At 46.5% G+C, this 26,627-nt stretch overlaps 1 protein-coding gene across 1 annotated transcript in view; it reads right to left on the reverse strand.

Annotated features, from left to right (window-relative positions):
* Window positions 1–6,309: 6,309 nt before the first annotated feature.
* LOC144507131 (tetratricopeptide repeat protein 29-like) overlaps window positions 6,310–26,627 on the reverse strand; it is a 273,293-nt gene continuing 252,975 nt past the window's right edge. Inside the window, exons 6-7 of the mRNA XM_078233957.1 lie at window positions 7,154–7,264; window positions 6,310–6,442 (exon numbers count right to left, since the gene is read on the reverse strand). Coding sequence (XP_078090083.1) covers window positions 6,310–6,442; window positions 7,154–7,264 — 244 coding nt within the window. The remainder of the gene's footprint in view (window positions 6,443–7,153; window positions 7,265–26,627) is intronic.

Below are 26,627 nucleotides of genomic sequence, written 5' to 3' on the forward strand. Positions count from 1 at the left end.
GAATGACCCCAGAGGGGTTTCATAGAATCCATACAATACAGAAGGAGGCCATTCGGTCCATCGAGCCTGCACTGACAACAATCTCACCCTAGCCTCCTAAACACACGTATTTACACTCCACTAAGGGGCATGGCCAATCAACCTAGCCAGCACATCTTTGGACCATGGGAGGAAACCGGGGCACTTGGAGAAAACCCACGCAGACACAGGAGAATGTGCAAACTCCACACAGTCACCAAGACCGGAATTGAACCCGGGTCCCTGGTGCTGTGAGGCAGCAGTTCTAACCACTGTGCCACCCTACACGACATTACGCTAAACTTGCTCCCTTCGTTTTTTTTATGTCTCACGCCGGCCGGCGAGATCTGACCTTTTATAATTATGGGGAAAACAGTTTACTGCAACTGTTAATCTAATGCATTATTTGTTAAATATTCTCTAAAATATTTAAAGGATGTACACATATGTACTATACAGATGTACAATGTAAAGTACATTTTGATCCGTGTATCTGCCACATTTATGCTTAATTTAATCATAAATGTCAGCATATGTTGTTGCTGCTTAAAATATTGTATAATTTACTTGTATAATTATTTTATGCAAATATCATGTGATAGGTTTTTTTGTAAAGATTCACATTTTAAAAATATTTTAATTTTGCATTTCACAACCATGTGGTAGTCTAAAACATTACTGCTAACTTTCAAGCACACTATGCTTGGTTCCTCAATGAACAGAAATGAAGAAAAGCATGTTAATCTTTATGCCTTGTTAGTTTTAGTTGTTTGACTCTTTTGCTGTGTATTATACAGGTCGGTGTTGTTTTAATTTAATCCTTAGTGTGTGTATATTTATTGATCCTCTCCACATTCTTTGAATGATAAACTGTATCTGCAATTTCTAACTGTTGGACTAACACAGAGACAATCCCTTTACATTTTTATTTATTTATTGTCAATCTATATAGAATGCATTTTTTGTTTTGAAAATGACTCACCGTTAAGCTCAGACACTGTTCTCTTTAGCATAGATTTTAATATTTGTAAAGATGCCTTCGCATCTTGTCTGTCACTTCTCACTAGTTATTTTCTCCCTCTTGTTTAACAGCACAGATTCTACCAAATGCAGATATGTATGGATTCACATCTATGCCCAACTATACCCCAACAGGGTAGTTGTCATGGGGGACTTTAACTTTCCAAATATTGATTGGAACCTTTGTAGGTCGAATAGTTCGGATGGGGCAGTTTTTGTGCAGTGTGTGCAGGAGGGTTTCCTGACACAATATGTGGATAGGCCGACAAGAGGTGGGGCCACATTGGATTTGGTACTGGGAAATGAACCGGGCCAAGTGTTAGATTTGGTTGTGGGAGAGCACTTTGGAGATAGTGACCACAATTCGGTGTCTTTTGTTATTGCAATGGAGAGGGATAGGGTCGTACGGCAGGGCAAGGTTTATAATTGGGGGAGAGGTAATTATGATGCGATTAGGCAAGAAGTAGGGGGCATAAGATGGGAACAGAAACTATCAGGGAAAGACACTAATGAAAAGTGGAACTTTTTCAAGGAACAAATACTGTGTGTCCTTGATAGGTATGTCCCTGTCAGGCAGGGAGGAAATGGCTGAGTGAGGGAACCATGGTTCACAAAAGAGGTGGAATGTCTTGTAAAAAGGAAGAGGGAAGCTTATGTAGGGATGAGGAAACAAGGTTCAGATGGCTCGATTGAGGGTTACGAGTTAGCAAGGAATGAGCTGAAAAAGGGGCTTAGGAGAGCTAGGAGGGGGCATGAGAAGTCGTTGGCGGGTCGGATCAAGGAAAACCCCAAGGCTTTTTACTCTTATGTGAGGAATAAAAGAATGACCAGGGTGAGGTTAGGGCTGGTCAAGGACAGTAGTGGGAACTTGTGTATGGAGTCAATAGAGATAGGAGAGGTGATGAATGAATACTTTTCTTCAGTGTTCACCAAGGAGAGGGGCCATGTTTTTGAGGAAGAGAAGGTGTTACAAGCTAATAGGCAGGAGGCAGTAGATGTTTGGAGGGAGGATGTACGAGCAGTTTTGAATAAACTGAAGGTCGATAAGTCCCCTGGGCCTGATTAAATATATCCTAGGATTCTTTGGGAGGCAAGGGATGAGATTGCAGAGCCTTTGGCTTTGATGTTTGGGTCCTCACTTTCCACGGGGATGGTGCCAGAGGACTGGAGAGTGGCGAATGTTGTTCCTCTGTTTAAGAAAGGGAATAGAAATGACCCTGGTAATTATAGGCCGGTTAGTCTTACTTCGGTGGTTGGTAAGTTGATGGAAAAGGTCCTTAGGGATGGGATTTACGACCATTTAGAAAGATGTGGATTAATCTGGGATAGTCAGCACGGATTCGTGAAGGGCAAGTTGTGCCTCACAAATTTGATAGAATTTTTTGAGGAGTTAACTAAGTGTGTTGATGAAGGTAGGGCAGTTGATGTCATATACATGGATTTTAGTAAGGCGTTTGATAAGGTCCCCCATGGTCGGCTTATGATGAAAGTAAGGAGGTGTGGGATAGGGGGAAAGTTGGCCGATTGGATAGGTAACTGGCTATCTGATCGAAATGATGTGGAGATGCCGGCGTTCCACTCCATCTGATGAAGGAGCAGCGCTCCGAAAGCTAATGATGTTTGCTACCAAATAAGCCTGTTGGACTTTAACCTGGTGTTGTTAAAACTCTATCTGATCGAAGACAGAGGGTGGTGGTGGATGGAAAATTTTCAGACTGGAGGCTGTGGGGTTATGCTACAACTGTACAGGACCTTGGTGAGACCACATTTGGAATATTGTGTGCAGTTCTGGTCACCTCACTATAAGAAGGATGTGGAAGCGCTGGAAAGAGTGCAAAGGAGATTTACCAGGATGCTGCCTGATTTGGAGGGTAGGTCTTATGAGGAAAGGTTGAGGGAGCTAGGGCTGTTCTCTCTGGAGCAGAGGAGGTTGAGGGGAGACTTAATAGAGGTTTATAAAATGATGAAGGGGATAGATAGAGTGAACGTTCAAAGACTATTTCCTCGGGTGGATGGAGCTATTACAAGGGGGCATAACTATAGGGTTCATGGTGGGAGATATAGGAAGGATGTCCGAGGTAGGTTCTTTACGCAGAGAGTGGTTGGGGTGTGGAATGGACTGCCTTCAGTGATAGTGGAGTCAGACACTTGAGGAACATTTAAGTGGTTATTGGATAGGCACATGGAGCACACCAGGATGATAGGGAGTGGGATAGCTTGATCGTGGTTTCAGATAAAGCTCGGCACAACATCGTGGGCCGAAGGGTCTGTTCTGTGCTCTACTGTTCTATGTCAATGTCAATGTCTATGTCTATGTCGGAATCAGCCGTCCCCTCCAGAACCTTGCCCTTCCCTCAGCCCCTGACAATGTCCTCTGGGATTCTGATTCAGAGGCCGCCTTCGCCTCTTTGAAGTTTGCTCTAGCCTCTGAACCTGCGTTAGGGCTGCCAGACTACAATAAGCGCTTTAACCTTTATGTCCATGAGCGAAATGGGTTCTTCCAGGCCGTCCTCACCCAATCAATTCTGATTTTGTCTTCTTTGTCGACGGCTCCTCTACCCAAGCACCGAATGGAGATCTACAGACCGGACACGCTGTTTGCGACCTCCACTCTGTTGTTGAATTCGCCAGACCTTTACCGTCTTGTTCTGCTCATCGTTGTCTCCGGCCAATCAGTTAATATCGACACTGACCCTTGTTACGTTTTTGGTGCCGCCTGTGACTTCAGGCAGTTGTGGAAACTCCATGACTTCCTTACCTCATCTGGGCCCCGGTCAGACACGGACAATTGATTGCTAATCTTCTTTCAGCTATTCAGCTCCCATCTTGTATTGCAGTTATCAGTGTGCTGCTCACTCCAATGGTAATGACTTTATTTCTCAAGGTAATGATCAGGCAGATCGTGCTGCATGGGCAGCTGTGGCCGATCCATAAAGGCAAGTGGTTCCCCTTTGTTATCAGGCTGCCACCCCTATCCAGTTATCTGATTTGTCAGATGTCATTTGTTTACAATCTGAAGCTCCCCACTCAGAACAAGATGCATGTCTGCGGGCCCAATGCCCCCAGCTATCTGATGGTCTTTGGTGTTCCCCAGATGGGCATGCTGCAGCCTCTGCTTCACTCTTGCCCTGGCTTGCCTGCATGTTACATGAATTTACCCTTGTGGGCAAAGGGGAGATGATCAGGATGGTGCAGCAATCATGGTTTGCACCAGGATTTTCCACCATGGCGGGAATAGTTGCCGCTCAATGCCTGCTTTGTCAACACCATAACCCTGGAAAAACTCCTCCAGTGAACCCAGGAACAGGACCCCTCACCATGGAGCCCTTTTGCACATTTACAAATGGACTTGATACAGATGCCTAAATTTATGGGTTATAGCTATTCAATTCAATTCAACTTTATTGTCATTGTACAGTGCATAAATACAAATACAACAAAAAGTGAACTTGCAGACTCCCAAGATACAAAGAAAAAAGCAAATGCAAGTAGTCATTATAAAATAGTGCCAATAGTCATTAAGTGTATACATACATATTGCACAATACCCATCGCCTGGGAATATATTAAAGGACGGAGTTCAGCTGGGTAACAGCTCTGGTGAAGAAACTGTTCCTGAGCCTGGTATGGACTCGAATGCATCTGTAGTGCCTCCCAGATGGCAGGGGTCAAACAGTCTATGGCTGGGATCTCTAGTAATGCTGAGAGATTGCTGCAGACAACTTTTGTGATAAATGTCCTGGTAGCTGGGTGCCGATGATTGCTATTGGGCAGTTTTGGCTACCCGCTGCAAAGCTTTCTGGTCAGAAATAGAGCAACTGCCGTACCACACCGTAATGCAGTTTGACAAGATGCTCTCTATTATGCACCGGTAGAAGTTTGAGAGAACCTGGGGGGGACAGGTTGGCTCTTTTTAGCCTCCTCAGGAAGTATAGGCGCTGCTGAGTCTTCTTCACTTGGGAGGAGGGGTTGGAGTACCATAAGAAGCCCTCTGTGATGTGGATGCCCAGGAATGTGAAACTGCAGACCCTTTCCACCTCTACCCCATTGATGTAAATGGAGGTGTGTGTGCTGCCTCTGGACTTCCTGAAGTCCACAATGAGTTCTTTGGTCTTCTTAATGTTGAGGGCCAGGTTGTTTCCAGCACTCCACATCACCAATGTTGGACCTCTTCCCTGTAGGCTGACTCATTATTAGTGATCAGACCTACTACCGTAGTGTCGTCCACGAACTTGATGATGGTATTGGTGTCACGGACAGGCACACAATCATAGGTGAAGAGGGAGAAGAGAACAGGGCTCAGCATCCTTGTAGAGCTCCGGTATTCAGGGTTAGGGTGGGGGAGGTGAGGTTACCTAACCTAACAGGCTGGGGCCTGTTGGTTAGGAAGTCCAGGGTCCAGTTAGAGAGGGAGGTATTGACTCCTAGGGTATGGAGCTTTGGACAAGCTTGGTGGGGATGATGGTATTAAATGCTGAGCTGTAGTCAACGAACAGCATTCTAACATAGGTATTCCAAAAGGATCAAAGTGGAGTGAAGAGTAGTAGAAATAGCATCTTCCGTTGACCTGTTTGTGCAATAGACAAACTGGTGCCGGTCGATGTCAAGCTATGTGCTTGTTGTAGTGTGTTTGTTCTCGCGAAGGGTGGAGGCCTACCCAACTTGGACAAATGATGCTGTGACTGTGGCTAAACCATTGCTGGGAGAATACATACCTAGATTTGGCATTCTGGATGTCCTCTCCAGCGACAATGGCCCACATTTTATGGGAAAAGCGTTCTCCCTCATTGGCTAAAAAGTGCTATAAATTACATTGTTTTGTGGAACTCTGTTAGAACATCATAGTGAGATTCACTGTGTTTGTTCTCCTTGCACGCAAGTAATAAAGCTTGAAAGATTGAGTACTCACCATGCATTGTCTGGTTAATACTCGACAGACACACTTATGGACCAAGGACTGAGAAGTCCCACAGAGGTGCCAGCTGGTGACCTGGAAGGATCCAGTTGTGTAAATGTTGAGGGCCTCTGAGACCTTCACCACCAGTGGGAGCAGGTGTTCCCCTGTACTACAAGGTGTCAAGTCCACGAGGATCTGACACATGTGCCACACTGTCCCCTTGCTATGCCAGAGTCTGCAGCTCACACGCCACTGGAAACTCTTTGAAGGATGTGCATGTCCTGAACTGCAGGGGGCTTTGTCTCCTCTGTGCCCTAACTGCCCTCGCTCCATTGCCGATCAGTGCTCAGCTTCTATCTCTGACTAGTGGCCTCCTATCCTCCAGCTGCCACCTCTGGCCTGGGCTGGCCTGGCAGTGTGCAGACGTCTCCTTCCTCTTCCTCCTCTGCGGCTGCCACAAGAATGACTGCCAGGTTTATTGGTTCCATGCTGAAATCTATCTTTGCTCTGGCAGGGGGAAAGAGAGAAATTCCAGGAAATTTGAGGTTATCCATCCCAGGACCCACACTCCCTCCCAGCAACCTGTCTCCCAGTATCTCAACAGGTTGGTGACCGTCACTGCACCCTTGCCATGGGGTCATGAAGAGCATATGGGAGCCTATGCGTGGCTCCCATTGGGAACCTTTGAAGAATAGACATGGGTATACCCATTTGGATGTCTGATCCTGTGTCTTCCAGGAATGGCTTGCAGTTCAAAGGACGTAAGATCAGGCCCCTAGAATATCTTTCATAATGTCATGCCCTATGTTTCTCATTAATTTACTTTATTATGTTTACATTTCTTTGTCAGTTTCTTGATCCTCCTTCGATGAATTCTAAAATGCTCGCAATCCTCAGGCTTACTACTTACTAATCACATAATTCCACCTATTCATTTTAATAGACAAGATATCATGAGTGAAATGGCCATGATTTCCTCAAAGCTTTAAATCATTCAATTACACAATTACTCACAGATCTAATGATTGTTTTAGATAGCTATCAGAGACCCCTGAAAAATGATATGATCCAATTTCAGGTCATATGTTCCTCTGACATCCTTGGGGCATAGGACACTGATCATAAAGATGGTATTTGTGCTTTTTTCAACTGTAAAATGGGATGAGGCCCAATTTCTATCCCCAAGTATGGAGACTGGTACCTACCAGGTTATTATACATAATTCCAATAAATCGGCAGGCATCCACCAGACTCTGTTTGTCATCACTCTTCTCTGCCAAGGCCAAAAACTGTTTCAGGTATTCAAGAGCTTCAGCAGAATGTCCTGTACTAAGGGGGAACAAAATGTTATAATGGTATTGATTCAATGTGAATTTGATGCACAATTCAGTAGGATAAATTGAAAAATTCTGAAAATCAAATTTAAAAAATTTAAAATAAGGAAAATTCACACAAGCATAAATATTAACAATTTATAAACTTCACTATATTTTGGGGGGGAGGGGGGGGAGCGGGGGTGGTTACATTGCCACTGATGATGGGGGTGGTATGGACAGATGATGTCCATGGGGGGGATGGTCCTCCTGTTCACTTGGAGATCGAGGCACCTGTGCAAAGGTATCCCAAGCAGTCTGCAGCTAGCTTCACTGGTGAGCTTAGGCTCTGTCCCCCCGCAACTGGTGAGAATCACACTGTCCAAGAAAGTGACAGCAAAACATAAGATTATATTTTCAAACTCGCCCAAAAACAGGTCTGAACTCTCCCATTTTCTCTCTCGTTTGGCAATCTTACAAAAAAAATTCTAAGGGCGGAATGTTACGGCCGTTCACGCCGGCAGGATCTTCCTATCCTGCTGCAATGAACAGAGAATTGGCTGTTTGCCAAATTCTCTGACCTCACTGCAGCTGGAGCATGGCTTGAAGTAAGATTAAGGTGGCAATCTTACCAAAAAAATTCTAAGTGCTGAACGAGTGAGAAAATCGGAGGTGGGTGAATTTGAAAATGCAGATTCGGAGAGGGATGGAACCTGAGCTCACTGAAGGAGCGGCAGCTGAACTCGAGGAGAATGGATGTGCCTAGAGCAGGTGTGCTGCTGACTGAAAGCAAAAACAAAGAAAAGGAACAAAAATTGGGAATTCCATCCATAAGAGATTATGGATGGAATTCGCCCAAAAGATTTCTAAGTGTCATAATGGCGATAACAATTGAGTGATCCGCGCCAGTCTCTTCGGCGCAGTCCGCACCGTAATTTACCGACACTTAGTGCATTGAAAGAGCCATCACATGAATAATGCCGTTATGGAGTCTCCAGGCCTGTGACTCGCTCGAAGTGGCTGCAGCTGTGCGCCATTAACAAGGAGTAGCTGCATGTAAATGCTCCCACTGCACTCACAGCCAGTCACGCCAGGAAGATGGCAGTGTGTAGACTCGCTCCAAGGTTTATGGAGGGAGAGCCCGGTAGCCTGCCGTATGCCGTGGGGGAGAGGCAGGCCATTCAATACTCCTGGGAAGGAAGACAACCCAGGAGCAGGGCCTCCAATGGGGTCTGGGATGCAGTGGCCATGACAGTAGTGCCTGCGGCCTGACACACAGGGCCGGCTGCCAATGCAGGAAGGAAATGAACAACCTTATTTGGGCCTGAAGGGTGAGTGTCCTCTCATCCTCTCATCAGTCCCATCTCTGACACCTGGAATGTCCATCTTGACCCACTCCTGGACACTCAACAGCCATCCAACACCCAACCTCCCCAGCATCCTCCTAAAATCCCTCTGGCACCGACAGTCACAACCCCTGCCTGGCAAAACACAGTGCTGATCTACATCACCCATTCCCTGCACCCCCCTCTCCCCCACCCATGCCTGCCAGCTATCAAACTCTCAATTATCCCCATATGTCTCCGCAGGAGAAGATGGTGCATAACAGATAACAGCAGCGAGTGGGAGAAGACCGGTGGTGGAACACCGCCCCCCCCAAGTTGTGGCTCCTGACCCCCTTCAAGAAGTGCATGATGGATCTCACAGCGGATCCTGACAAGGCTGTGAGCGACTGATATCGCTGTGTGCCACAGACGTAAGGATGCACAACACCTTCATCAAACCTTTCTCAGTAAGTGTCAATTTGCCCAGATACTTGTTCCTCCCTAACATGAGTGGCATACTGCCTCACAGTGCTAGGGACCCGGATTCAATTCCAGCCTCGGGTGACTGTCTGTGTGAAGTTTGCATGTTCTCTCCGTGTCTGCGTGGGTTTCCTCTGGGTGCTCCGGTTTCCTCCCACAGTCCAAAAGACATGTTGGTTAGGTTGATTGGCCATGCCAAATTGCCCCTTAGTGTCAGGCGGTTTGGAAGGTTAAATACGTGGGGTATGGAGATAGGGCCTGGGTGGAATTATTGCCAGTGCAGGCTCAATATGCCTAATGGCCTCTTTCTGCACTGTAGGGATTCTATGATTCTACTTACCCATGTGCGTTCTCTTGCAGGAGCAAGATGGATGAGGCTGGGCCCTCAGGAGTCAGTGTCCCCACAGGCCCCTCCCTCGCCAGCACTTCGGAGAAAAGCCCAAGGAAACCACCGACCAGGCATCAGAGGCATCTCCTGCACTATTCACCAGCGCAGAGACACACCTTGGTGGGGAAAATTAGCAGACAGGCTTCAGGGTCACTTTTTGGTGAGCACCATAGCTGCTGATACACATCAGGTGTAGGCAGGAATATCCGAGGAATCAGGTAGGCGGAGGGAGACCTGCTGGATCCAAGGACACAGCTGGCCCCAGCCAGATGCCAAGCCACTGTAAAAAGTTCTCACGGAGCTGCTGGGATGCAGAAGCAGAGCCAGGGACTTCATGAGGGTGTATCGGAGACACTCCTGCAGCTGCAAGGCTGCTTTGAGGAGTCAAACAGCCTTTAGGGATGGAAATGCTGCCGGCATTGTATGGTACTCAGGTTAACACTGCAAGGATGGCGACCCCGGTGGAAAGCCTGGGGCGGGAAATGGTAGCCATAGATAGTAGCGTTCAAGACATGGCCGGGTCATTGAGGACCATGGCTGCGAACCTTGAGAGCATGTCTCAGTTGTAGAGTGCATTTGCTGAGGGGCTCCAGAGCTTGGTGCAGACTCAGAGGGTCACCGCTGAGGGCTCCAAATAGTGAAGACACAGTTGGGTCTCCAGAACTGGCAGCACCAGGTGACACAGAGGCTTCTGGAGCTCAGTCAGCTGTCCTGCCGTCCCATGGAGTATTCCAGAAGCCCACTAGCATCCTGACGGAGGAGAAAGCGCTGGTGCAAATGTCGGGGCCTTCCATCCAGGAGACCCCGTTGATCCCCAGCCCTTCCGAATCCCCCCTTCCTGACAGGCAGCAGGCTGAAATAGATCACATAGCTGCATCTGTGACACCCGAAAGTTGGCTGGGAACCTGGATGTTTGGTGCAAAGTGGTTCCCAGACATCACGTCCAGGTCAGACCGATGGTACGGAGGCACCCATGGAGACATCCCATCCCAGGCCCCACTAACATCGCAACCCATGGGAGGGCCCTCATGCCCAACCCCATGCCATGGTAGCGGATGAACCATCCTCTTGCACCCTGGAGGTTTGTGCACAGCGGTACTCGCCTATTCACTTTCCCTCGAACTGGTGCACTGGAACCACATTTTATAGGACCAGTAGTGATTCGCTCTAGCGTGACGTCAAATCTGAGAAGTGGGTGCATTCCAGGAGGGGATGGGTCATGGGCCAATTTTATTAATGAAATTGAAATGCAGTCAATCTCATATTAATCACCCTCGCACACTTTCTGGGTGAGAATGGGCACGAAATGGTTCGCGCCATTAGAAAGAGGCTGGGAGAATTGCAAACTGTTTTGCATGGGGTGAGAAATGGGTTTTTAGGCTCACACACTATTCTCCGGCATCAGCGCAATGTGGTTGGGGTATCCACCCCCTTCTGCCTCCCCCCCCACCCCCCCATGTTATGGACTTGGTGAACTCAATGTTGAGACAGGAAGGCTGCAAAGTGCCTAATTGCCAGAGATGTTTACCGACCTGCTAAGTATTATCAGCCTTTTCTGTTATATTTCAGATTTCCAGAATCCATAGTACTCTGCTTTCCAATTTGTGTGATAAAACTCTAAGCTGTTTCTCTCTTCGTTTGAATAATCTTTTGGGAAGTTACTTGTTATTATTTTTGCTTTGCATTAGTCTTTCAGACTTTACTAGTGACATCATGATATTTCATTTGTTGTATAACTACAGAATAATTGACAATCTATATGTGTAATACACAAATGAAAAATAATTAATCATTTATAAATCATATGAAGAATTATGAAAATTCATATCAGTTTAATTTCCCTTCTACCATCCACACAGTAGCTTTCAAACAGAAAAATGTGAAATAATTAGATTTTATTCTTCATTGTTGTTTTATCTCTTTCGCTCTCTGTTTGCATAAGCTGTATGCCTGTACATGCATATGTTCTTTTACTTTGCTGTCTTAGATAATAACCTGACAACAGTTTCCATAAGTGGACCTTGCCCCTGAAGATTGTGGATTCTTCTCATTTTCTGCCCAGCAGTGTATGTGGATCCATTAATTAACAATTAACCTAATTGAAGCAATCAGGCAAATAAAGAAACGCAGAGAACTAAACTATTAGGCCTGAATTCCTTGATGTCTCCCTGCCTCTTTGTGGTCACCAGACTTACTACTTTCCAAGGCTTATAGTAGTGGGTTAAGGAACATAGTTATTAGGAAAGGGAGTAGGCAATCCAGCCCATCAAGCCTACTCCACCATTTAACTTGATCATGGCTGATCTTATCCTGGTTTCAACTCCACTTTCCTGCCTGATCCCCATAGCCGTTTATCCTGCTTTCTTTCAGAAACATATCTATCTCTTTCTTGAATTTGTTGATTGATTCTGTCTCCACTGCTCTCTGGGGCAGAGTTCCACAGATTCACAACCCCCTGAGAGAAGTAGTTTCTCCTCATCTCAGTTTTGAACCTACCTCCTCTCACTCTATATCTATGACCTCTTGTTCTAGACTGTCCCACAGGAGGAACATCTGTTCAACATCCGCCTTGTCAATCCCCTTAGCATTTTATATACCTCAATCGGATCCCCCCTCATTCTTATGAACTCCAGCGAGCACAAGTCCAAGCTATTCAACCACTCCTCATACGACAGCCCTTTCATCCCTAGAATAAACCTGATGAACCTCCTCTGAACTGCCTCCAGTGTCATCACATCCTTCCTCAAGTAAGGAGACCAAAACAGGACACAATACTTCAGGCGTGTTCTCACCAACGCCTTATACAATTGTAACAACACTTCTTTACTTTTAAATTCAGTCTTTTTGTAATAAATGTTAACATTCCATTTGCCTTTCTTATTATATGCCGCATCTGCATACCCACTTTCTGCGACTCATCCACAAAGACACCCAGATCCCTCTGCACTGATGCACTTTGAATCTGCTTCCCATTTAAAAATAATTTGCCCTTTTATTTTTCCGGCCAAAATGGATAACCTTACATTTATTCACATTAAACTCCATCTGTCAGATTCTGGCCCTTTCTCCTCGCCTATGAATATCAATCTGTAAACTTTCTATCTCCTCATCACAGCCAGCTTTCCCACCTATTTAAGTATCATCAGTGAAATGCTCTATTTTACACTCTGTCCCTACTTGCAGAATATTTATATAGATGATAAATAGTTGAAGTCCGAGAACTAAATCCTGTGGCGCCCCACTAGTTACAGTTCGCCATCCAGAGAAGGACCCATTTATCCTGACTCTCTGCTTTCTGTCAGACAACCAATCCTCTATCCAAGCCAATACTCTACCCCCAACCCTGTGGGATCTAACCTTGTGGATCAGTCTTTTACATGGCACCTTGTCAAATGCCTTCTTGAAGTCGAGATATGCCACATCCACAGGATCCCCTATATCCACTGGGCTGGCCACATCCTCAAAGAATTCCAGCAAGTTTGTCAAGAACGACTTGCCCTTCATAAAACCGTGTTGACACTCGTGAACTGAGCTTTGTTTTTCCAAGTGTCCAGTTATCTCCTTCTTAACGATTGACTCCAGCAACTTCCCCACCACAGAGGTCAAACTAACTAGTTTATAGTTTCCCACATTTTGCCTCTCTCCTTTTTTGAATAAGAGCGTCACATTAGCGTGTTTCCAGTCAACTGGTACCTTTCCAGAATCCAGGGGATTTTGGAATACCATAACTAATGCATCCATTATCTCTGCTGCAACATCCTTTAATACCTGACGGTGCAGGCCATTAAGCCCTGGGGACTTAACCCCTTTAATCCCATCAGTTTACTTAATACCTTCTCCCAATAGTAACTTCACCAAGTTCCTCTGTAGTAACTTGAGTTTTTAGGAAAAACATATTATCTTCTACTGTAAAAACAGACAAAATATTGTTGAGTGCCTCTGCCATTTCTGAGTTAAGTAGTACAATTAAATGAAAATCAGACAAATATTTTTGAATGTTTGTTTTGTCGCAAGGCTCTTAGGTCCAGTGTTCTAAGGTTGGTGGAGGATCCTCAAATTGTTCTTGGCAGCTATGGCCTATTTAAACACTCAGAGCAGAGAAAAAAAGGTGGAAAGCAGATCCTGTGACATTATTAAGATATCTAAATACACGACTAACTGTGTAGTTGGGTTACTCCTCTGAAACACCCAAATTACAATTTTAGTACTTTCAGAGGTATTGTGTGAAAGAATGTATGCTAGGAAAATCAAGGGCCGTTTTTGAGTTATTGATGGCACCTGCTAAAATGCCACCGACTATTTCTGCAGATCCTTAGCTTGGGAAAATGATGGGGGCGATTCTCCTAGCCTGCTGCACTGTTCTAGCAGCGCAGGGGGCCGGGGGACTCAAGTGGAGGCCGTATAGCATGCTTCCCGCTGGGCACCATGGCCTCTAAGTCTCCGGCTGCTGGATTTCCGGTACCATCAGCTCCTCACCAGATATTGGCACGAAGCTGTATATATTGGGCTAATGGGCATTAGCATAGCGTTAGCGAGCCCGGGACTGAAGTCCCCCCCCCACCTCCCCGCCAGGAGTGTTTTACTTAAGCAGGGTTCGGCCTGCCGGGTGGAAGTAGGGAGTGTGTGGGGGAGGGGGGGGGGGGGGGGGGGCGGGGGGTGGTGCCCGGGGGGGAGTCGGGGATGTCAGTGGGGGTGGTGGTCGAGACTGGCCTGGACATGGGAGGCCAACGATCGGGGTGTGGGGGCTCGGAGAGGCAGCAATGCGACGTTGTGGCTGCAGCAATCCAGCTAGCCAGCAATCGGGAGACTGGCAGTGTGGGGCTACTGCGCATGCGCTCTCAGCACTGACAGATTAGTGCATGTGCAGTGGCCTGCTCAGCGCTATGCTGCCAGCCTCTTCAGCGGGAAATGGCCCTGCCCCGGATATTTATTGAGATTCGCGCTAGTGCACTCTGGTCAGCAGAGAGAACAATGCTTGCTTTAATATCTGCCACAATGGAGCATATGGCTAGTAGAGTCAGTTGTGTTCAACTGTAGCCTTAAAGTTGGCTTTGTTTCTTTGCAGACATGTGGGCCAGTGCTGCCACTGTCAGTGAGGCCGGAGAATTTGGCATTCAGCCAAATTTCCATTCACTGCAGCGGGATGGGAGATTCCCAGCTGCGAACAAGGCCGAAGAATCCAACCCGTGACATTTTTGAGCTATGCGGATGGTGGCCTGGAATGGCACAGAGTGCAACTTTACATAACTGTCCCATGCAGCCCCATTTCTTTCAGCAGCTATTAAACACAGGGTCTCCCCTTCCCTGAACATTCATAGCTTATCTTTGCGATACATTTCCCTTTCATTTTCATTGTTTCTTCTTGGTCACGTGGTGAGCAGCCTCCTGACACTCTTCAAGAGTTTTCAGCACTTTTAACCCCTTGTTCGGACACTCCCCTTTAATGGTCTATATTCCTTTAGTTTTATTGAGGTACAATCTTCATCTTTCACCACTACAGTGCTGTTTAAAACCATCTACATTTACTCCTGCACTTGGAATTTCTGTTGGGATTCCACATTGAGAAGCTGGAAAATGATATAAATGCCTAAAAAGGCTATGTTTCTCCAAGGAGAGATAATGCATCCTTTGGGATTTTTAAAAGTATGCATGAGTGTGGACTTTTTACAGACAAATTCATTGGAATTGTAAAACTGTCAAAGAACTGTTAAAGAGCTGTACAATTGTCAAAGAACTGTTAAAGAGCTCTCCAGCTACCAAGGAAATGTCTACCTGACTAGGATCTGTTGAGGAGTCAGCTGGCTATCAAGGAACTGTCCAGCTGCCAAGGAACTATCCAGCTATCAAGGAACTGTAAAAGAGCTGTCAAGTTATCAAAGAACTATTAAAGAGCTGTGCAGCTGTCAAAGTTCAGGAAGTGTCATACAAACGTACAAATTAGGAGTAGGAGTTGGCTACTTGGCCCCTGGGGCCTGCTATGCTATTCAGTAAGATGATGGTTGATCTAATTTTAAACTCAACTTCACATTTTTGCTTACCCCCAATAGCCTTTCACCTCCTTGCATATCAAGAATCTATTGTTAGGGAGTTAGAATGAAAAGAAAAGTAAAGAATTAGACAAAAATGAAATTGGTGGGGACTTAGCCGATTGCCTCCTCCTCCCAACCCACCCCCCAACTCTTCCCCCTATGGTCTGGTCGATTGCCACCCTCCCAAACATCCCTCACACTTCCGCATGGGCCAGCCGATGGCCCCGCTATCCTGGCCCAGTTGATCGCCATACTCCCCCCAGTCGATTAGTTCAGAGCGTGCAGAGTTCCCCGCCCCCTCCCAGTAAGACCTTACCTCTCAGGCCCTGCCCCTTGGTACTGCCCTGTGCCAGGTGGATACTGCTAGTCTGCCAGGCTGGCAATATTAGGATGCTTGGTGGGCAGTGCCAGTGTGCAAGGCTGGCACTGCCCATGGGCACCCCACCACCCCCAACCTCCCGGTGAGCCTTAATGGCCTCTGACCCTATGGGCAAGGCCATCACAACAGGTCCCATCAACACGTGATCCTTGCCAGTGTGGACCTTCACTAGCGAGGTTGCTAAGGCAAGTGAGCCCAGACAATTTGGTCCTAAGCTCACTAATAACATTTAAATTTCCTTTAAAATAGAATTTAAATATTGAGATCAGCTTCACGCCCAAAAATCTCACCGGATAGCTGGTGCCCGATTTTTTGCCTATTTCGTGATCTTACTGGCACGCCTCGCTCATCAACCAGCGGGATGAAAAGTTAAGATCGTCCCCTTGGAGTTTAGGAAAATTGATTTTCCCACCTGCTAGTAGCTAATATATTCATAGCTGACAACCTGCCAGCTAGCCTCATTGTTCCAAGACTGGCCGACGTTTTTAAATGGAAGATCCGGTCTCTGTGCTATGAAACAGGCACCCCCCACCCCACCCCCGCCCCCCCACACAAAAAGTTACCTGGCCACTTCAGAATTAACACAGTTGACAGGCAGATATTGATCATAGGGCTGCCTGAAATCACCATGCCAGGAGTGATCTTCAAGTCGGCCAGGGCTAGAAGGGCTGTCCAGCCACAACACCCGCATCCCGGCAGAGAGTGGTGAGGTCAACCCCTTGCCCCTAGCCTGAGCCTACCCAATCCTGAGGATGCTTGAAGAACACATCCTTTGGGTGTTGCTGGCAACAGCAGAGGGGCAAATGGCCACTGGACCTACTTCCCTGAGCACTCAGGTGCCAGGGCAGGGTGTCAGTAGCAGGGTACCATGGGGCAGTGCACTGTTGGCACTGCCAAGGCGCAAGGTCTGAAGGCAGGCTGAGTTGGGGGTCTGGGAGGGAAGGAGGTCTGTGTGGGAGGTCTGAAGGGGTGTCTGAGGGTGGAGGGGGACTGAGTGGGGGTTTGGGTGAATCTCATGCCTGCGTGGTGTGGCGGGGGAGGATGCCTCTCATTGCTGAAGGGTTGGTGGTGCTTTCTTGAACCTCGAGGTTCAACACATCAGGTCCTTTCTTGTGTGGAAATCAAAATGCTTAGATTTTTAAAAAATCATGCCTTCTCAGTAACAGCTTGTGAGAATGTAATTAGTTGCAGACCTTCAAGGGAGCCTGTCTGCTTCAGACTAGGCTACATCACATTCTGCTTTCTGACCTTCACATTCTGCTTTCTGACCTTCTGAGCAAGACTGGATTTTTCCATAACAAATACCAAAGGCGAGATATGGGGATATGCTATGCAAATGAAGGATTACCAGAAGTCAATTTTTCATCAAATGAGAAAGGGCGAAAAGCCAGGATTTAATTGGCAAATATGAAGGATGTGAACAAAATGCTTGTTCCTGATTTGCTGTAATTGACTATAACTGATGAGTTGTTTCTCTGTAACGTCAGAACCACTCCAGCCATTTTCATGGAGAGAGGGAAGTTTTCCTTGTGCAAAAGTAATTAAAGACCTTGCATTGGATGCAAGGTTTGTATTAAGAGTCGACTAAGTGTGCCTGAGGTTGCTGGTTCCCAAGGATCTCTTGTGAGCACCTGCATGAAAGCCCACCCACTGCAGATCCCACTGGGGAGGCAGGTGAATAGTGAGATCTATTTGAATTGGGCTGTGAGCATACTAATTATACTTTGCGGATGGAAATCCGATCAGGACCGGCAGTGCAGCCTGGAAGGGTTGCAGTGAGTTTGGCTCCTGGCGCAAACCCATTTTTATGCCGACGGTCGATTCTCCGGGCCATCGTGATTTGTGATCGTGGCTAGCAGGCCTGGAGGCACAGTGGCAAGCACTGCTGCCTCACAGCACCAGGGACCTGGGTTCAATTCCGGCCGCAGGTCACTGTCTGTGTGGAGTTTGCACATTCTCCTTGTGTCTGCGTGGTTTCCTCTGGGTGCTCCGGTTTCCTCCAACAGTCCAAAGATGTGTGGGTTAGGTTGATTGGCCATGCTAAATTGACCCTAGTGTCAGGGGGCTTAGCAGGGTAAATATGTGGGGTTATGAGAGTGGGGTCTGGGTGGCATTGTGGTCGGTGCAGACTCGATGGGCTGAATGGCCTCCTTCTGCACTGTAGGAATTCTATGAGAATCTCCCTCCCCCTCCCCCACCATTAGTCCTGTTCACCCCCTACAGATGCTGCCAGATCTGCTGAGGTTTTCCTGCATTTTCTGTTTTTGTGCACACATTTGATCCCTTGCCCCCACTATTTTTTTCCCTAGTTTGCAGTTTGCAAGAACACTGGTCCTAGTACAGTTCAGTTGTAGATCTGAGAAACATAGAATCTAGAAGTAGGAGTATGCCATTTGGCCCTACGAGCTGCTTCGCCATTCATCTTGATCATGCTGATCATCGAATTCAATATCCTGATCCCCCTTTCCTCCCATATCCCTTGATCCCTTTGGCCTCAAGGACTATATCTAATTTCTTCTTGAAATCAGACAACTTTTTGGCCTCAAGTACATTCTGTGGTAGTGAATTCCACACATTCACCATCCTCTGGTTGAAAAAATTTTCCTCACCTCAGTTCTAAAAGGTTTACCCCTTATTCTCAATCTATGACCCCTAGTTCTGGACTCCCACAACATTGGGACCATTCTTTCTGAATCTACCCTGTCTAATCCTGTTAGAATTTTGTAAGTTCTGTGAGATCCCCTCACCCTCTTCTAAACTCCAGTGAATATGACCCTAACCAATTTAGTCTCTCCTCATATGACAAACCTGCCATCCCAGGAATCAGCCTGGTAAATCTTCGCCGTACTCCCTCTATAGCAAGGACATCCTTCCTCAGATAAGGACAACTAAACTGCACACAATACTCCAGATGTGGCCTCACCAATGCCCTATATAATTGCAGCAAAACATCCGTATCCCCATACTCAAATCTTCTCACTATGAAGGCCAACATACCATTTGCTGTATTTACTGCCTGCTGTACTTGCGCACTTACTTTAAGCGACTGATGCGCGAGGACTCCAAGGTCTTGTTGAGTGTCCACCTCTCTCAATTTACACCCATTCAAGTAACAATCTGTCTTCCTGTTATTGCTACCAAAGTACCAAAGCTCACATTTATCCACATTATACTGCATCTGCCATGCATATGCCCACACACTCAACCTGTCCAAATCATACTAAAGCATCTCTACATCCTCCTCACAGCTCACCCTCCCACCCAGCTTTGTATCATCTGCAAATTTGGAGATAATACATTCAGTTCCCTCTTCCAAATCATTAATATATAATATGAACAGATGGAGTCCTAGCACAGATCCCTACAGATCTCCATTAGTCACTGAATGCCAATCAGAAAAAGACCCATTTATGCCAACTCGTTGCTTCCCACCTGCTAACCAGCTTTCTATCCATCTCAAGACATTACCTGCAATCCCATGTGCTTTAACTTTACAAAATAGCCTGTTATGTGAGACCTTATCAAAAGCCTTCTGAAAGTCTAAATGAACCACATCCACTGGTTCTCCTCAGTCAACTCTACTAGTTACATCCTCAAAAAATTCCATTAGATTCGTCAAGCAAGATTTCCCTTTTGTAAATCCATGTTGTCTGATTATACCGCTGCTTTCTAAATGCCGAGTTATGAAATCCTTGATAATAGACTTTAGCAACTTCCCCAGTACCGACGTTAGGCTCACTAGTCCCTGTTTTCTCTCTACCTCCCTTTTTGAATAGCGGGCTTATATTAGCTACCCTCCAATCTGTAGGAGCTATTCCAGAGTCGAAAGGATTTTGGAAAATAACCACCAATGGATCTACTATTTCCAGGGCCACTTCCTTAAGTACTCTGGGATGAAGATTATCAGGACCTGGAGATTTATCCACCTTCAATCCCATCAATTTCTCCAAAACCATTTCTCTACTAATGCTGATTTCCTTCAGCTCCTCACTAAAACATGTTTCTCTCAACATTTCTGGCACATTATTCGTGTCTTCCTTTGTGAAGACAGAAGTAAAATACAAATTTAATTCCTCAGCCATTTCTTTATTCCTCATTATGAATTTTCCCATTTCTGTAGACTGTAGGGGCCTACATTCGCTTTTGTCAATCGTTTTCTCTTTACATATCTATAGAAACTTTTACAGTTAGTTTTTATGTTCCCCACTAGCTTACTATCATACTCTACTTTTCCCTTCTTAATCAATCGCTTGGTCCTCCTTTGCTGAAATTTAAACTGCTCCCAACCCTTTGCCAATGCCAACTAATCCTTTCTCATTGCACAACACCCAGTCCAAGATGGCCTGTTCCCTTGTTGGTTCCTCAAAGTATTGCTTCTAAAAACCATCCCATATGCATTCCAGAAATTCCTCCTCTATTATAGTGTGACTAATTTGACACTCCCAATCTATATGCAGATTAAAGTCTTGTCAATGTTACAGCCCTGAATTTTCCCTAGGACTGTTGCCAGTGCTTCACAAACCAGAACCGACTTCTCCCACACCTATCTTTGAGCCACGTATTGGTCTCTTTAATTTTATGTACATTATGCCAATTTGCATGTGGCTCAGGTAATACCAGAGATTATAACCTTTGAGGTTCTGTTTTTTAATTGAGTGCCTACTTCCTCATACTCTCTATGATGTACCTCTCTTCAAGTTCCACCTATGTCATTGATACCTACATGGACCACAACATCTGAATCCTTACCCTCCCACTGCAAGTTCCTCTCCAGCTGTGAGCAAATGTCCTGAACTCTGACACCGGGCATGCAAAACCGAAAGCTGGACTCTTTCTCTTTGCTGCATAGAAGTGTTGTTCCCTTCACTATACTGTCCCCTGCTACCACTACTGTAGTAGCAAGCCGCATTCAGGGCTGAGGTTTTGGGGACTTATGTGATCCATCTGGCCAATCGGGCAAAGCGCACAAATCCTAGGGCTGAGTTCGGGTTTCCTAGGCAGTCTGAGACTGGAGTTGAAGCAGTTGATGGCACATCCCTTGCACTCCGTACATAGTTTATTCATTAGAATATATAGTTAATTTAGTTACTACACTTGTTGGTCACCAATTCTTTGAGATATCACATTGGCAACAAGGATCAACAGGAGTGCCTTCAAAGACAGACACTCCAGGAAGCGTGGAAAACGTGCAGGCGAGAGTGAAACAATACGGTCCCAAGGCCCCTTCCCCAGTTTACTCCTTGCAAATGTTCAGTCTCTGGAAAACAAGTTAGATTAACTTAAAGCCAGACTCACTTTCCAAAGAGAACTGAGGGACTGCTGTGTATTCTGTTTCACGAAGACGTGGCTCACTCCTGCTTCACCGGACAGTGCCCTACAACCACAGGGTTTCTCAATCCATCAAATGGACCATACAGCGGCCTCAGGCAAGGCTAGGAGAGGTGGGGTCTCTTCCTAATCAACACCTCATGGTGCCTAACGTAGCAACACTAGCAACTTTCTGCTCAGTAAGAAAGTTACCAGGTTAACACCAGGTTAAAGTCCAACAGGTTTATTTGGTAGCAAAAGCCACTAGCTTTCGGAGCGCTGCCCCTTCGTCAGGTAAGTGGGAGTTCTATTCACAAACAGGGCATATAAAGACACAAACTCAATTGACAAAATAATGATTGGAATGCGAATCTTTACAGGTACAGACAATGTGATTGGAGAAAGCGTTAAGCTCAGGTTAAAGAGATGTGTATTGTCCCCAGACAGGACAGTTAGTGAGATTTTGCAAGTCCAAGCAAGTCGTGGGGGTTACAGATAGTATGACATGAACCCAAGATCCCGGTTGAGGCCGTCCTCAGGTGTGCGGAACTTGGCTATCAGCCTCTGCTCAGCGACTCTGCGCTGTCGTGTGTCGTGAAGGCCGCCTTGGAGAACGCTTACCCGAAGATCAGAGGCCGAATGCCCGTGACTGCTGAAGCGTTCCCCAACAGGAAGAGAACACTCCTGCCTGGTAATTGTCGAGTGGTGTTCATTCATCCGTGGTCGTAGCGTCTGCATGGTCTCCCCAATGTACCATGCCTCGGGCCATCCTTTCCTGCAGTGTATCAGGTAGACAACGTTGTCTGAGTTGCAAGAGTATGTACCGTGTACCTGGTGGATGGTGTTCTCACGTGAGATGATGGCATCCGTGTTGATGATCCGGCATTTCTTGCAGAGGTTGCTGTGGCAGGGTTGTGTGGTGTTGTGGTCACTATTCTCTTGAAGGCTGGGTAGTTTGCTGCGGACAATGGTCTGTTTGAGGTTGTGCAGTTGTTTGAAGGCAAGAAGTGGGGGTGTGGGGATGGCCTTGGCGAGATGTTCGTCTTCATCAATGACATGTTGAAGGCTCCGGAGGAGATGCCGTAGCTTCTCCGCTCCGGGGAAGTACTGGACGACGAAGTCCTGTGTTTGTCTTCTGAGGAGGTCGGTGCGGTTTTTCGCTGTGGCACGTCAGAACTGTCGATCGATGAGTCGAGCGCCATATCCTGTTCTTATGAGGGCATCTTTCAGCGTCTGGAGGTGTCTGTTGTGATCCTCCTCATCTGAGCAGATCCTGTGTATACGGAGGGCTTGTCCGTAGGGGATGGCTTCTTTAACATGTTTAGGGTGGAAGCTGGAAAAGTGGAGCATCGTGAGGTTATCCGTGGGCTTGCGGTATAGTGAAGTGCTGAGATGACTGTCCTTAATGGAGATGCGTGTGTCCAAGAATGCAACCGATTCCGGAGAGTAGCCCATGGTGAGTCTGATGGTGGAATGGAACTTGTTGATGTCATCATATAGTTGTTTCAGTGATTGTTCACCATGAGTCCAAAGGAAGAAAAAGTCATCGATGTATCTCGTGTATAGCAGCACGGTAGCAGGTGGGCGGCATGATAGCACAGTGGTCAGCACTGCTGCTTCACAGCTCCAGGGACCTGGGTTCGATTCCCGGCTTGGGTCACTGTCTGTGTGGAGTTTCCACATTCTCCTCGTGTCTGTGTGGGTTTCCTCCTGGTGCTCCTGTTTCCTCCCACAGTCCAAAGATGTGCGTGTTAGGTTGATTGGCCACGCTAAAATTGCCCCTTAGTGTCCTGAGATGCGTAGGTTAGAGGGATTAGCGGGTAAATGTGTAAATGTAGGGCCTGGGTGGGATTGTGGTCGGTGCAGACTCGATGGGCCAAATGGCCTCTTTCTGCACTGTAGGGTTTCTATGATTTCTATGAAAATATACACCACTACGAATAGCCTTGAGATGAAACATCCCGAGGCCTTGTTCATCGTGGCCGGGGACTTCAATCAGGCCAAGCTCAAGAGCGTACTACCAAGTTACCACCAACACGTCTCCTGCTCTACCAAAGGCCTCAAACATCCTAGACCACTGCTACATAAATATCAAACATGTCTACCGCTCTGTCGCCCGCCCATACTTTGGCAAATCAGACCACAAGGTTGTGCTCCTGCTCCCAGCTTACAAACAAAAACTGAGGCGGGAGAATCCACCATAGAATCGTGCAATGTTGGTCTGAGGAATCGGATGGTCTCCTACAGGGCTGCTTGGAGTCAGTGGACTGGTCAGTATTTAAAAACTCTGTGACCAGCCTGAATGAGTACGCCACGACAGTAACTGACTTCATTAGTAAGTGTGTAGAAGACTGTGTACCAAAGAAGCAAATCCCTGTGTTCCCCAACCAGAAACCATGGATGAACAGGGATATCCACTGCTTGCTGAAGTCCAGGTCTGAGGCGTTCAAGTCAGGTGACACTGACCTATACAATAAAGCCAGATACGATCTAAAGAGATCTATCAAAGATGCCAAAAGACAGTACCGGACCAAGCTCGAGTCCCAGGCTAGCCACACCGGCCCCCGCCGACTATGGCAAGTTCTGCAAGACATAACAGGCTACAAGATGAAGGAATGTAAAATCGCCGGCTCCAACACACCCCTCCCTGATGAGATCAATGCATTCTACGCCCGTTTTGAGCAAGAGGTCAGTGAGAGCATGCCCTCCACTCTGGAAGCCCTGAATGAACCTGTATCTGCGGTCACCATTGCAGATGTCAGAGCAACTTTCATGAAGGTCAACCCATGGAAAGCAACTGGCCCGGATGGGGTACCCAGACGTGCACTCAGATCCTGCGTGGATCAGCTGGCGAAGGTATTCATAGACATCTTCACCCTCTGTTTACGACAATCTGAGGTCCCCATCTGCTTCAAGAAGACGACCATCATCCCGGTACCTAAGAAAAACCAAGCAGCATGTCTTAATGGCTATCGGCCGGTAGCTCTGACATCTATCGCTATGAAGTGCTTCGAAAGGTTAGTCATGACACGAATCAATTCCAGCCTCCTGGACTACCTGGATCCACTACAGTTTGCCTACCACCCCAACAGGTCCACAGCAGACGCCATTTCCCTGGCCCTGCACTCAACACTGGAACACCTAGATAACAAGGACACTATGTCAGACTCCTATTTATTGACTACAGCTCAGCCTTCAACACTATTATTCCCATGAAACTCATCTCCAAACTCCGTGGCCTGGGCCTTGGCACCTCCCTCTGCGACTGGATCCTGAACTTCCTAACTCACAGACCACAATCAGTGAGGTAGGCAACAACACCTCCTCCACGATCATCCTCAACACCGGTGCCCCACAAGGCTGTGTTCTCAGCCCCCTACTATACTCCTCATACACCTATGACTGGCCAAATTCCCCTCCAATTCGATTTTCATGTTTGCTGACGACACCACCATAGTGGATCGGATCTCAAACAATGACGAGACAGAGTACAGGAATGAGATAGAGATTCTGGTGAACTGGTGCAGTGACAATAATCTCTCCCTCAACGTCAACAAAATGAAGGAGATTGTCATCGACTTCAGGAAGCATCAAGGAGAACATGTCCCTGTCTATATCAATGGGGACGAAGTAGAAAGGGTCGAGAGCTTCATGTTTTTAGGTGTCCAGATCACCAACAACCTGTCCTGGTCCTCCCATGCTGACACTATAGTTAAGAAAGCCCACCAACGCCTCTACTTTCTCAGAAGACTAAAGAAATTTGGCATGTTAGCTACGACTCTCACCAACTTTTACAAATGCACCATAGAAAACATTCTTTTTGGTTGTATCACAGCTTGGTATGGCACCTGCTCTGTCCAAGACCGCAAGGCATTACAAAAGGTCGTGAATGTAGCCAAATCCATCACGCAAACCAGCCTCCCATCCATTGACTCTGTCTACATTCCCACTGCCTCGGCAAAGCAGCCAGCATAATTAAGGACCCCAAGCACCCCGGACATTCTCTCTTCCACCTTCTTCCTTCGGGAAAAAGATACAAAAGTCTGAGGTCATGTACCAACCGACTCAAGAACAGCTTCTTCCCTACTGCTGTCAGACTTTTGAATGGACTTACCTTGCATTAAGTTGATCTTTCTCTACACCCTAGCTATGACTGTAACATTACATTCTGCACTCTCTCATTTCCTTCTTTATGAACAGTATGTTTTGTCTGTATAGCGCGCAAGAAACAATACTTTTCACCGTATGTTAATACATGTGACAATAATAAATCAAATCAAATCAGCCACAAAGCAAAATAGAGCAGACTTTGCGTGCAAGTCATTCCAGCCAGGTCCATTCAAGAGTCAGTAAGTTACAACTATTCGGAAAATTATAGCATTTTGCCCCTAATTCAGAAGACTTGTTTCAATATATCAATCCTTAGTAAGCTTAACATCAATAGTGGGGGAAATTCTCAAATCCATTATCAAGGACTTTATAGCAGACTATTTAGAAAGCAGTGGCAGGATCAGACAGAGTCAGCATGATTTATGAAGGGGAAATCATGATTGACAAATCTGTTGGAATTCTTTGAAGATGTAACTGGTAGAGTCGACAAGGGGGAGCCAGTCGATGTGGTATATTTGGACTTTCAGAAAGCGTTTGACAAAGTGCAAGATTAAAGTGCATGGGATTGAGATGGATAGAAAACTGATTGGCAGAAAGGAAACAGAGTAGGAATTAATGGTTGCTTTTCAAATTGGCAGGCAGTAACCAGTGGGGTGCCACAGGGATTGGTGTTGGGACCCTAGCTATTCACAATATATATGTAAATGATTTGGATGAGGGAACAAAATGTAACATCTCAAAGTTTGCAGATGATACCAAGTTGGGTGGGAGGGTGAACTGTGACAAGGATGCAGAGATCCTTCAGAATGATCCGGGCAGGATGGGTGAGTGGACAAATCAATGGCAGATGCAGTATAATTCGGATAAATGTGAGGTTATTCACTTTGGAAGCAAAAACAAGAAGGCAGATTACTACGTGAATGGTTGTAAATTGGGAGAGGGGAGTGTGCAGTGGGACCTGGGTGACCTTGTGCACCAGTCACTGCATGCAGGTGCAGCAGGCGGTAAAGAAGGCAAATTGCATGCTGACCTCCATTGCGAGAGGTTTCGAGTACAGGAGCAGGGGTGTGTTTTTGCAATTATACAGGGCCTTGGTGAGGCCACACCTTGCGTATTGTGTGCAGTTTTGGTCTCCTTTTCTGAGGAAGGATGTTCTTGCTCTCGAGGGAGTGCAGCGAAGGTTTACCAGGCTGATTCTGGGGATGGCAGGACTGATGCATGAGGAGAGATTGACCAGGTTAGGATTGTTTTCGCTACAGTTCAGACGAATGAGAGGGAATCTCATAGAGACTTATAAAATTCTAATAGGACTAGACAGGGTAGATGCAGGGAGGATATTCCCAATGGTGGGGGAGTCCAGA

This window comes from Mustelus asterias, chromosome 1, assembly GCF_964213995.1.
Source record: "Mustelus asterias chromosome 1, sMusAst1.hap1.1, whole genome shotgun sequence".
NCBI classification, from domain to species: Eukaryota; Metazoa; Chordata; class Chondrichthyes; order Carcharhiniformes; family Triakidae; genus Mustelus; species Mustelus asterias.